Here is a 14,367-nt window from a genome sequence, read left to right on the forward strand (position 1 = left end):
AAAAAAAATTTATTAATTATTTGAATAATTTGATAATAAATACCTACACATGCGACCTACCTCCAATTATTGATCAGAATCCGAATCAGAATCATAACTGATCATATATTCAAGATAGTTATGCTGATGGATTCCTCGCATCCTTTCGGAACACGCTTCTCGATTTCCGCCTGGCAAACAGCAATCTCGGCAAATGGTTGCCTCTAATTTGTTCCTCTTTCTAATTCGTATATCCCTCTTTCTAATCTTTATATACGATTTTAGATGGGAGGTCGCGATTGGAGAATTTCTTCCGCCAAGTTCACGATTTCTTAAATATTCCACCACTGACATGTTCATTAATTTTTTATTCCGTTGCTCGCACACTTTAGTCTTATTCACTTTTTTAATGTTTTTTTTCACAACGTGCATTGTGGACACTTTTTTAATGTTTTTTTTCACGTGCATTGTGGACACATATTGCACGGAAATGTTAGATATAACGGATCTCTGCAATTAGAACAGTATCGTCCATCCGTTGCATCCAATGTTTGAATCACATGTTTTCGTATGGCATACATCTCTATGGGGTCTACACCTTGCAGCCTAATCATACAGGACGCACATACTGCTAAAGCGCCGCCAGTCGAGTAATAAAAGAATATCGTGCAATATTTTTTTTGTCCGCTTAATGCATTAATTTCTGCGATAGATACTATTTTTGATCTGACTAGTGCAGAGTCACTATCCTCACTGCAGTCACTAATACAGTCACTGTCAGACGACAACACGTGATCTTCGTCTTCGTTTTCCATTTGATGTATTATCACACAATATATATATCACAGAAGACTAACAGAACACTATCTTTTTTCTGACAAAACACTTTCCGAGAGAACACTATTTTTTGCTACCGACGTGTCGATGCGTTTTCAAATGATGTACTATGATCTGCTGCGCTTCGATCCTTCTTATATTCGACCAACAAGCTTTCAGAGACTGTTGGGGGTTGACACGAAAGAAAATTTTCTTGCAAATGTACCTAGGATCGTAGAAAAAATGCGCTATTATATTACACAGATTGCTTGAAAAGGTTGGACTGAAATATCTCAAAAATGTAAGTTTATGAAATAAAGTCATAAAAATATGTATAAGAGTAAAAAAAAAAAAAAGAGTATAAAAGGTTTTCTATAGTATCCCATTTGCAAGAAAATTTTCTTTGTGTCCCCCGATAATCTCTGAAAGCTTGTCCGCTTAATCTCTATTGTTTATACGTCGAACGGGAAAAAAAACCTGGAATTATCTATTACGGGTGTACCTCGAGAGTACAAAGCAACCGAACATCGGCGCTGATATGTAAACGAGGGAGACACCTCCGATTAGTCAATCAAAGCCAATTGTGTCCAATTGTATTGTGTCTAATCGAGTAATCCCCAGACAAAGCAGCCGATCATTAGCGCTATTAAAATTTTTCCTTAAAAAATAAAATTTTTCCTTAAAAAATAAAATAAAATACAATAAAATAAAATACAATAAAATAAAAGAACAATAAAAAGGATTAGGTCCGCAAAATCTTTTTCAAAATATAATAAAATACAATAAAATAAAATAAAAGAACAATAAAAAAGATTAGGTCCCCAAAATCTTTTTCAAAATATAATAAAATACAATAAAATAAAATAAAAGAACAATAAAAAAGATTAGGTCCCCAAAATCTTTTTCAAAATATAATAAAATACAATAAAATAAAAGAACAATAAAAAGGATTAGACCCAAAAAAGGATTAGACCCAAAAAAGGATTAGGCCTAATCCTTTTCAAAAGAATACCGCTCTTTTGTTTATGCTTGTCATTAACGTGACCCCCCCCCCCAACCCCCGCGTGACGTCATACCCCCGCTCCGCTGAGATCCCCTCGCACCTCACCTCCCTCAGAGGACCTGGGTTAGAACCGGCCTACTACATCTACTTGCCATCCTTGTCGCACTGTCCTCTTCTCACACTTAGCGCTATTCTTTTCCCACATGTAGCGCTGTCCTTCTCACATCTTTGCGCCGTCTTCTTTTCGCGGTCCCTCTTCTCCTCGCAGATCCCCTTGTCCTTCGGTCGCGCCGCCGATGTCACTCCTCCCGCACCGCGGTTTCCCTCGCGTCTCACTCCCCCTAGGAAGACCTGAGTTAGAACCGGCCCTGTATACCTACTTATATACGGTACTTGGCATCCAATGTCCATACAACCTCCATAACTCCGTACGACATCTGTGTCCATGGTGGGTATTGAATATATTTCTAATGAAAGTCCATATTACCTCTCATGGTAGATATCTTCTACAAATCCATCCATGGATGTCTACTGGATATTTATTAAGGATATATGACAGGTTTCTATATACAACTATATCTCTAATAGAACTCCATACCTCCATGGTAGATAAAATATTCATAGTTCCACGAGCTTTACGTCTTGCCGCTAGGTGACGAAAAGGAAAACGCCTAACTCGTAAATGGAATTCATTTAAGACAGTAATATAAGGCCGCGGCACACGGCCACAAATCACGGCTTATCGGTCAAAGAGAGCGGACTATTAGAATCGCATCTCCTCTAGCTTTTGCAAGGAGCTCCAAGGCTCCATATAATTCCTATAAGCGCGTGATATTATTTAATATTAAATAATATATTAGAAATATTCTTAGAATATTAAATATAATATTTATATAGCAATTTGGAAATATTAATAGATGGTTATATGTCCGCTCCTGATAATATTATATATATATTATATTAAAATAATAATATTGTTTAATGTTATTGTAATATTATATGAACCTTAAAAAATATTAGTATTTAATATTATAAATCATAAATATTTAATATTCTATAAATGTTATTAAAAATTGTATAAATAATATTAAAAAAATAATAGTTTATAAATATTGCCTATTATTAAGTTTGAAGAATATATAGGAAAATGAAAAAATTCTAAACTTATAAACTAAAAAATTATAAACTTTATTTTTATTAAATAAAATTTTTTTTATTGTTTACTTTTAAATCTATTAAAATTCTTTACATCTTTATATAAATATGTTTTAATTTAATGTATAACAAAAAATTCTACTCTTTTTATAAAAAAAACAATATCTTTAAAAACAGCATTTATAATGCAAACAGCAGTTATAATCTTTGCATTTATAATCTTCATATTAAATAAGTATTTTAAACACTAAATGGAAATCATGTAAAAGATTAAGTAAATATATGATATTATTAATACTAAATTCTAAAATTCTTTTTTAGAGAAATAATCACTTCTGTTTTTTTATTCGTTCTTGTGCATGAGACAACCAAATTTTAATAGGCGCGCTTACATCTCCTTTATTGACATCCTTGAATTTATTTCTTATAACATCTAAAATGATCATAGAACATATTAAAAAATAAATTTAAACATTATTAATGTAAATATATTTTTTTTATTAAAGTAAAATAAAGTTCATGCAAAATATAGAGCATATGAAATTTCGTGCCACGCAAAAAGTAGTTTAAACGTGCCACTTATTATTAACAATTTTACAATATATTTTAAGAAATGTTCTTTTAAGTCTGAAAATAACATTAACACATTGGTATAAAAAATATCATTTTCACTTTACTAATTATAAAAATAATTATAAAAATTAAAAAAATAGTATTATATCCTTTTTTATGAAAAACTATTTATAAGCGTTTCATTAAGTTAAATTATTATTATACATTTATTATTTTATATTTATTATTTATTAATTTTACTTTAAAAAGAAACACATTAAATGCATAGTGCACTCGTGGCGCAGATTTCGCGATGACAACAAGCAGATTATATTGCGCGTGTCAATACGTGATACAATTTATGAAAGGAAAACTTTAAATATAAAATTATAAATGCTTTGTAATATTAACAACTCTACTTGTACAAAAAGAACTGAAGTTTTGAATAAAATTTTAGATTTTAAGTAAATTATAAATCTATTCTTACGAAATATGATTTTCCATAAAAACAGCGTTTCAAATTTCTCTTTCTTTTCTTTTTGTCCAGTCCAACTGAATTTCGCAGCTACTTCGTCTGTAAATAATATTTTCATAATCCTAGTAACGGTCTTTTTCAAAGTATTTTGTGAGCATAGATAAAGCGCCGATTTCTGTAAAAAAGATTTTATAATATAATAAATATTTATAATGATTATACAAATTACACTTTCAAAAAAGAGAACATGTTACAACAAATTAAATAATATAAAATAAAACAAACATATAATATAATATAATACAAACTAAATAATATAATAATAACTTGAAATGGTATAAAACTTAAAAAAATGTATAAATTGTTCTACACAAGTACAAAACATATAATATTTCTATTTATACGTACAAGTTGTTTTTTAAATGTTTCGTCATTTTTTAATTGCTGTTCAATGTCTTTTACGTCATCAAGACTTTACATAGGAAATTTTTCATCTAAAATATTGCTTTCATCAGTATCATTAATTTGATTTTCCAATTGCTCAGAAAAATTTTGTTTTTTTTTCAATAAAAATTCGCATCTTTTTGTCCGATTAGTAATATCTATCAAGCTTTTAATAACAAAAATGTTTTAAAATTTTCGTTTTCTGTAGAAAAGCAAATAGCTTCTTTAAGAGCTTCTTTTTAATTTATAATTATATATTGAAACTAAACTTCTATTGTTATATAATAATATATTTCAAACATAATAACATATTTCAAACATAATAACATTTTTACCTATAGCTTTTCTATTTGTGCCACATTTTTTTCACTAGAATTGTCACTTGTATTTCTTACAGGACTTGAATTGTTTGATTTCCGATTTTTATCTCTTCTTCAATTTCAGAATCTGATTTATTTCTTTCAATATGATCCATATTTCTCATTACACTGGATACAGATGTAACTTTCAAAGATGGCGATTTTGGATACGTCAATTGTAGAGATAAAGGTAAAGGTTTTTTTTTTCTTTGACAACTTTGCATAACAGATGAAGCATCATCATCTTCAAATTCAGAACTAGTTAATGTTTTCTTACTCCGTAATTTTCTTTTACATTTGCTTTTATTTTCATCTGCAGTAGTATTAATGTCAGATATTTCCTCTGTTAATTTTTCCTTTTCTCGAGCCCTTTTATAAGTTTCTTTTGATAGAAGAATTAAAGAAAATTATTTATTTCTACTTCAAAAAATTTATGATTGATGAAAATTACTCTTTTGATAAATTCTCGAGGAAAAAATGTCTATATATAAATATATATAACATATACCCATCACATATAATATACCCATCGCATATAATATACCCATCGTATAAATATATATAACATATACCCATCGTATAAATATATATAACATATACCCATCGTATAAACCCATCGTATATAACATATACCCATCGTATATACCCATCGTATAAATATATATAACATATACCCATCGTATATACCCATCGTATAAATATATATAACATATACCCATCACATATAATATACCCATCGATCATTGACTTACATAAATATTATTATAAAAATATCAGTTTTTATAATTGTCCAAAAATAATGATCTTGTAGTAAATTTTTGTAATTGTCCAAAAATAATGATCTTGTAGTATTTTTTTGTAATTATATTTTGTGTTTTTTACTTATACTGTAACCAAGCCATCCTTCAATAAAATTATGTAAAATATGTCTTTCCTTTGTATGTTTTCTAGAAAAGATACGCGCACGCTGCTACATTTTGTTTACTGGTCTATTTTACGCAACATAATGCTTACCTACGATATTCATTCTCAAACACAAGTTACACTACGAAGAAAATGGCGCGCCTAACAATGCAATCTCGAGCCGGTACCGACACAAAAAGCACGTGGGGGATGTATCACAGTATATAAATATTTATACGTTTACATTCACGTATATTTACTTCATATAGTTACTAACAATTGTTATTTTAATTATTTTGATTATTATCATATATAATTATGTAGTAAATATAATTACTTACCAGAAACGTTAGATATAAGATTACAATATGTTATCTTACATAAAATGCTTATATAAATGATTATATATGAAATATAATAATTTACCAGGAGTATTTTATGTAAGATCACATATTGTAATCTTACATCAAATGCTTCTGAATTGTTTAATACATAATTATGTATGATGATAATCACAATAATTAAAATGACAATTCTTAGTAAATATATGAATGTAAATGTACAAATATTTGCATGAATGTAAATGTACAAATATTTATATACTGAAGTGAAAACACACATAAAAATATAAAATAAATAAAAAATATAAAATATAAAAATAGTACATAATATAATTTTAAAAAAAAGTATATATATAATATAATTATAAATCTGCTGTTCCATATATAAATTCTATTTCGTATTTTTCTCATTGTACGTTTATTTCAGCACAAAATTTAATTAAATTGATACGTTGTGCTGTATTCACATTAGGCCAAAATGTATATTTCTTGTCATCTGTTAACTATTGTATCCTTCAATAAAATTATGTAAAATATGTCTTTCCTTTGTATGTTTTCTAGAAAAGATACGCGCACGCTGCTACATTTTGTTTACTGGTCTATTTTACGCAACATAATGCTTATCTACGATATTCATTCTCAAACACAAGTTACACTACGAAGAAAATGGCGCACCTAACAATGCAATCTCGAGTCGGTACCGACACAAAAAGCACGTGGGGGATATATCACAGTATATACAGTAGCGCAACTCCCTGTCGGCACCTTTGAAGTTTGTGTAGCATAAAATGAAATACGCATGCGCGAAGTCAGCGAGTATACCAGTACTGCCATCTGTACTTTTCTCTCACTCTCTCCTTTGGTTTTCGTTCTCTTTCTAACACATCGTAATATGTAATATAAATTAAATTCAATAAAACTTGAATATATATACATAAAAAAATTGTGAAAAGTATAATACAAAATATATAATGCAAATATATATAAAAAATAATATATATGACATGATGTGAATATTAATTAATCATTTTATATATCATATATAACTGAATTAATAGCAGAAAATAATGAAAAGATATATACTCATAATACTCATATATAATTTATTCAGAGTTCAAACTGATCAAACTATACGGATATATGTGAATAATCATCACTGATACATTACGGATGTTACTGACACGACACTGATACGGCACTCACACGTCACGGATATGTGTAAATAGACCTTATTGCTTTTCTTTAGTAAAATATGGAATGCTTCTACTAGAAATGACCAATGCTTTGCCCATATTTCTAAATGTGGAAAACATAATAGAATCGGTAAACTGTAGTACAAAATCCAATTCTCCCACTCTCTTGCTTTGCAGTATTTTCTATCTCGTATGGAGCGAGATAAACGAGCAACTTGATTGAGAGCTTTTATTGTTAATAACAAGTTATCAATTTTATTAACATCATTATTGAATAAAGAATATGGCAAGTTCGATTCAATCCAATATCCTAAAAATTGTTCTCTTATTCCCAAACAAAGACAATGTATACTGTCTGGTACAAAACCAGATATAATATTGAAACCTTGCAAATTAATTAAACATGAAGGTCTTTTTACACCATAAATGGGATTTCGAGATGTAAGATTTTGTCGCATGTGCTCGATTGTTTCAATTTCAGTTCTTTTAGATGGTATTTCATTCAACAAAATATATTTTATACTTTCACCTTTCTTGTGGGCAATATAATGCCCACAAAAAAGGTGAAAGTATATGATATGCCCCCCGTGGGTGTAAACACCAATTGCACCCAAAATGGCCATGTTGAACCATATCCTGCATCGGTGCACGGGCCACAGAGTCTACGCAGCAACATACAGTGAATACTTTAATAGTGCGTACTTCATCTGCAATAGTACATCGTATACCATCATTTGACAATTTGTTCATGAACAATGTACGGCTTTAAAAAAATATTCATATTTGCTTTATCTTTATCGAATCATATACCGCACACTATAAGTCTACAAGTTCTTACATCCAAGAGCAATTCATTAATAATTACTTGAATCGGCCAAATCGAAAATCTAGAACTTTCGAAAATCGACGATCCATCACTGTTCATCAAGTGTAGCAAAATTAAGTTTATCATTTGCTGACAATGAATCAACAAATTCTTTGTATAATACTTCGTCTATTATATCATCGAATTTTTCATGATTTCGTACTCTTTCGCGAACTACATAATCATAGTATTTTTGATTGTCTTGAATTAAATTTGTAATTTCATTATTTATATTTATAATAGCAAAAAAGTCAGTATATGTTGTATCTTTTAATGCAATTACAGTATTGCATGCTTGACATTTAACGCGACGATCTTTGCGATCAAACTTTGCTACATATTTTTTGCAATTTGAACAAACTGCATGATATTCTATGACTATTTCCGGATTGAACATTTGGACAAGATAGCGTGTACTAGGCAACAAAGAAAAACTAAAGAAACAGTTCAACATTTAAAAAAAATCGGTTAACGCACTTTGTGATAAACAATACGTGACCATATTTCAAAACTGCAAATAAAATTTCAGCTTTACTTACAATTACTACAGTATTCATAGTCTCATTATTCTCTTCTTTTTGCATCATTTTTATTAATTTATTAAAACCAATATTATTTTCATTATTGACTTCTTCAAAGTTGACTTCTTCATGAGTATCATTGTCACTGTCATCTTCTGCACTAAATTGAAATAATTCTTCATGTGCATCGTAGACCCATGAATCCTGTAAATATAAATTACGTTTATTATTATAAAGTTTTAAGAATTGATTATAAAAATACTTATGATTTTTAAAGATGGAAAAATAAAATTAATTTCAACAGTTATATATTTTTATATAATATATAGAAGAAGAGATAAATAAAATGAATGTAATAACAGTGAAAGAAAATGAATTGATTTTTTGAAGCTAAAAGTTATTTGATATGTTATTGTCATGTATAAATTACATACATATTGTAAATCATATGAAGTTAAAAAATATATTCTTACATGAAAATTTTCATGTTCAGAGTCAAACTGTATATTTGATTCCTATTATTTATTGAAGTTTGGGATACATCTACTGTCTGCATAAAACAAATTTTATATTTTAAAAAGTACCATGTTCTTAGTGTATATAAAGTTTTTAATGTACTGCCCTATATTGACGAATAGAAAAGTTATAATTTAAAAATAACCAATAAAATATTTAGAAAAACTTTAGAATAAAAACTTTGTTTAATATCATTCATAAGCGAATTAAATTGAAAAACATAATAACTACTTTGCGTATTTTGTTAATTATCAATACATTTCATAAAAATAGTAAATTTTAATAATAAAAAGTTTTATAAATTAATCACAACTCTCATACTGCCATGAGTGTCCAATAAAACTTTCATAACAAAAATTTGTATGCGTATCAAATATTTAAAAAGATTCCAAATAAAAAAGTAATTTTTTAGTATAAAAACCCACAGGGCATAAAATACTAAAAGACGACGAAAAGATGTCTTTTCTAAGTCGTTTGGACATGGCGCAAAAGACGTCTTATAGATGTCTTTTCGTCATGTCGAAAAGATGACTAAAACAAGACGTCCTTTCGTCGACCTTTTAAAGTCTAGAATTTGTACGTCCAAACCCAGATAACATAGGACATTCTATGGACATTCATTTTATGTTCATTTTACGACCGCACGTCCATGGACATAAAATAAACATCCATCATACATCCGATTTAAGACATTCGTTAATAGTCAATATTTGGACGTCCACAATTTGGATGTCCGGTCTTGGAGGTCAAAGTTTCTCGCAAGCACGCAAGCATGTATTAGTTCGTTCGTTTACCGCGACGAGCGATGCGCCATCTTTTTTCTCGTATTTTAGTTTCAGTTATGAGAATAAAGTTTGCAATATCATATAAAGTTTGCAAAAGATAACAAATAAGATTAAAAATGTATTGTTCAATTTAATTTCTGATCTAAAGCACGGGTTTCAGATATTAAATTGATTTTATAAGTCGGACAAGTAAATGTCCGACGAATAAACGAAAATAATTTTTCATTATCTATTTAAGATGTAAAGTGCAATATGCAAGTATAAATTATAAATAAAATTTTTATACAAAATTTTTATATAAAATTTTATATGAAATAGATAAATTATATTATTATTTAGGGATTGAAATATATATGTTTCGTTTAAAAATTATGATATGATTTAGTCGTTTTTTAGTCATCTTTTAGTCATTTTTTGGCTTGACAGATTAATGACTAAATTCGGGTCATGAGCTGACTTTTAGTCGACTATTGTCTCTAACTAAAAGACGTCTTTGATGAAAATATGTCCAATTTTAGTCGTCTTTTAGACGTCTTTGTGTCCTGTGGGAAGTTATATACTACTGTTCTAATATTGATGATTGTTCATCATTTCGCTTAATAAATGGATCTGCATGTATTGATGAAGATTCATGACAATTATTTTGTATATGATCCATATACTGATCTTGTATTAAATGCAATGAGTCAGAACTAAGTTGCTTATTGTTTTTAATGTCTGCTAGCAATGCTTCATTGAAGGGTGATGAACGAATACTATTATATTGCCTCAAGCTATCAGAATCTGTGTTGTCGCTATCATTAGATGATTGACGATTACAGTAATCCTAAATGAAATAAATAAATAAATAAATAAATAAATATATATATATATATATCATACTTGCAACATAAATTCATAATTTATATATATTTTTACCAATGTAACTTTCTAATGCTCACCCGCCATTGAGCATCTTCGACATTATTATCACTGCTTTGATTATTTGATTCACATCTTATACGATTTTTTCTGTATTGATTCGATCTTGAGACTTCTTGAAATTTATTTTCAAGATAATTGTGATATCTCCTCATTATTTCATAATAAGAGAAGCACAAACAAAATACAATCACAAACATGGATTACGATTTTGTCGTTAAAAATTACGAAACACAATGTTTTCTCAATATAATTCAATATAATAAATTTTCTTTATATATTTCTTAATATAATAAACACGCAGTTACGTATTAACAGCCTACATCATCTTATTGAGATGCGCGTCGCGGCTACTTCGTCGTGGATTGGTTATGAATGAGTAGTGTAATGTGGTTGCGCCGATGTTGTAGAGAGTGATTGGCTGCCATGATATCACGTGGGTGGCACAAGCTAGCTGGCGAATGGGTTTTGGCTCATTGCCAGACAAAGGCAGATATGCGAAGAATATGGTAGAATATGGAAGATTGTTCGCAGAGATTGTTTGCAGTGATTGTGTTTTGTGGAAAGAGCATTCGCTAATTAGTGACGTGATTGAAATCTTTGAACTGTTACTTGCGTGTTTAATATTGAGGAGTACTGGGTGTGTAATATTGAGGATACTGAGTGTAATATTGAGGAATACACATTCGTCATTTTAGACAACACGTGTTCAACTTAGCAATACTTCCAAGCACACATCAACTAAGTAATATTTTGTATAAAATTTGTTTGTATATTTTTGCGTTTTCAATCTACTTGAATATTCGAAAGAGAATTTAATTTAACTTAGTGGGATGTTCAAAAAATGATTATAGAGTAAGCTAAAGTACTCCCTTTTTATGTTGTATTGTTTTAATTTGTTGATAAAATCATTAAAATGATGTTCTCAAAATAATTAACATTTCTCTTCAAGATAGTTTACATTATTTTTTATACATTACAAAAAACATTTGAGTTTATGGATCATTTCCCAGATAGCCAAATGCAATGAGGTTGCTGTCATGTTGCCAATAATTGTTGAAGCAACTAATTTTAACAAAATTAAAGTGATCAATTAGGCGTAGAGAGCTAAAGATCAAAATAAATAATGTAGATTAGTTAATCAAAATTTATATTAATAATTCATAATACAAGCTCAAAACAAAACCGATATAATATATATAGATATTAAAGATGTGTGCGGACATTTCGACTTACTTTTAAGTCATCTTCAGCGCAAATTTTGTAACGAAGATAGAGCATTTTATAAAAAAGTTCGCAGAGAAGGAAAGCAGTAAAATTAAATGCAGAAAGAATATAAACTAGTACTAATCTTAAAGGAGATACAACTCCAAACGCAACGGTTGTTCATAGTTAATTGTAGACAGCTTACTAATCTTAAAGGAGATACAACTCCAGATGCAACGGTTGTTTGTGATGCAATGGTTAATTGTAAACGGCTTCCAATTATTTCCATAAGTGAAACCACTCTCGTTTGGATTAATTGGCCCAAAGTTGAATATGGTTCCTTAGAAAATCTGTATAAAAATAAAAATAAAAGTAAATAAACTATAGGAAATTATTCAGCAATGTAAGTGTTTTTAGAGGGTCAAATAATGATTGAAAAAAAAATTAATAGGTTTAAAAAAACAATATTAAATAACAGAAAAATAAATAAATAATGAAAAAGAAAAATAATGAGTCAATAGTATAAAACAATGATAGTTATTGGTATAAAAATCAAAAATATATGCGGTCCATTAACAGTTAGATAATTAAAATAAGAAAATGAAAATAAAAAAATACAAAAAGTAAAATATAATTTTTATAATTAAACTTGTGCGGAATTTAAAAGTTTATATGGACATAAAAATCATTAAGATAAATATAACTTACATTGCCATGAGGAACAAAGTTGAACATGTATATCGTTAAAAGAATCATCTGATGAACAATTATGTTAACATTTTTAAAAAATTTTTCTGTATCACTTTTTCTTACGAAGGCAAGAATATAAATGACGAAAATAACGTACAGTTAGTCGTATAGATTTCTGTGTATGATCCTCAGACATTAGGAAGTTTATTTATTATATCGTTGTAAATGTCAGGAAAAAATTCTGTATCAGTTTGTAAATTTAAACCGTTATGTTGTCGTTTAATGCATAGCATTTCAGAAATTAACCTTTTGTTATAAAAGGATTCTTTATCTAATATCTTGACGTCATCCCATTTGAATTCATGATCAAAATTCAACCTATGTTCGGTAATAACAGACTTATTAGTTGTAACTCTATCGATATGTTTCTTATGTTCGTTTATTCTTGTAATTAACTTTCTGCCTGTCTGTCCGACATAGGATGCGTCGCAATTCCCGCATTCAATTTTGTAGACGACATTCTTGTTCGAAACTTTCGGGATGACGTCTTTATGCGCCCTAATAATTGTGTTGAGTTTATTAAGACTATAGTATGACAACCTAGTATTCGTGTCTTTAAAAATGTATATCTTAAATTATCAGTTAATGAAGGAAATGGAACCGTGAAATATGATGAAGCCTCTTTTTCAATTATGGTGTTAGATGTAGATGTACGTGTCAAAAAGTAGAATCTATGGTTAATCGTGTCAAATATAAATTTTAATGGGTAACCATTGTAGGATCTCAATAATGAGCATAATATTTTTTCGATGAAAAATCGGATGCGACAATATAAAGGCTCTGTCAATAAAACTAATTATTGTGCCTCTTTTTTGGCAATCAGGATGTTGTGATAGAAAATTTAAATATCTACTGGAATAAGTTTATGATACCAATCAAAATATAGTTTATTATCATCTGATATAATAGTAAATTTCTGATATAATAGTAAATTTCTAGAAAATTAAGAGACTTATTATTTTCAACTTCCAATGTGAATTGTAATCTAGAGTTGAATGAATTAAAAATAGTTAGTATATGGTTAGTAAGATTGGAAGGACACGCGGTGATTATATCATCAACATATCTAAACATAACATAATTGTTCATCAGATGATTCTTTTAACGACATACATGTTCAACTTTGTTCCTCATGGCAATGTAAGTTATATTTATCTTAATGATTTTTATGTCCATATAAACTTTTAAATTCCGCACAAGTTTAATTATAAAAATTATATTTTACTTTTTGTATTTTTTTATTTTCATTTTCTTATTTTAATTATCTTTAATTGTTAATGGACCGCATATATTTTTGATTTTTATACCAATGACTATCATTGTTTTATACTATTGACTCATTATTTTTCTTTTTCATTATTTATTTATTTTTCTGTTATTTAATATTGTTTTTTTAAACTTATTATTAATTTTTTTTTTCAATCATTATTTGACCCTCCAAAAATACTTACATTGCTGAATAATTTCCTATAGTTTATTTACTTTTATTTTTATTTTTATACAGATTTTCTAAGGAACCATACTCAACTTTGGGCCAATTAACCCAAACGAGAGTGGTTTCACTTATGGAAATAATTGGAAGC

The 14,367-nt window shown here is 28.5% G+C and overlaps 1 protein-coding gene across 1 annotated transcript; it reads right to left on the minus strand.

The window, feature by feature from the left end:
* Window positions 1-10,466: 10,466 nt before the first annotated feature.
* On the minus strand, window positions 10,467-10,983 carry LOC112637154. Its single transcript, XM_025406189.1, has 2 exons — window positions 10,849-10,983; window positions 10,467-10,733 (listed from the first exon to the last, which is right to left on the minus strand). Exons 1-2 carry the CDS (start codon window positions 10,981-10,983, stop codon window positions 10,467-10,469), a joined length of 402 nt encoding a protein of 133 aa, XP_025261974.1.
* Window positions 10,984-14,367: the final 3,384 nt, after the last annotated feature.

The sequence above is a fragment of the Camponotus floridanus genome, unplaced genomic scaffold (genome assembly GCF_003227725.1).
Source record: "Camponotus floridanus strain SB8 unplaced genomic scaffold, Cflo_v7.5 scaffold135, whole genome shotgun sequence".
NCBI lineage: Eukaryota > Metazoa > Arthropoda > Insecta > Hymenoptera > Formicidae > Camponotus > Camponotus floridanus.

Excerpts from the sequence above, each read along its gene's own strand:
- LOC112637154 (XM_025406189.1), bottom strand. The coding sequence starts at position 10,983 with ATGAGGAGATATCACAATTATCTTGAAAATAAATTTCAAGAAGTCTCA. Across the intron at positions 10,734-10,848 it reads TCGAAGATGCTCAATGGCGG|GATTACTGTAATCGTCAATC; the intron begins GTGAGCATTAGA and ends TATTTCATTTAG.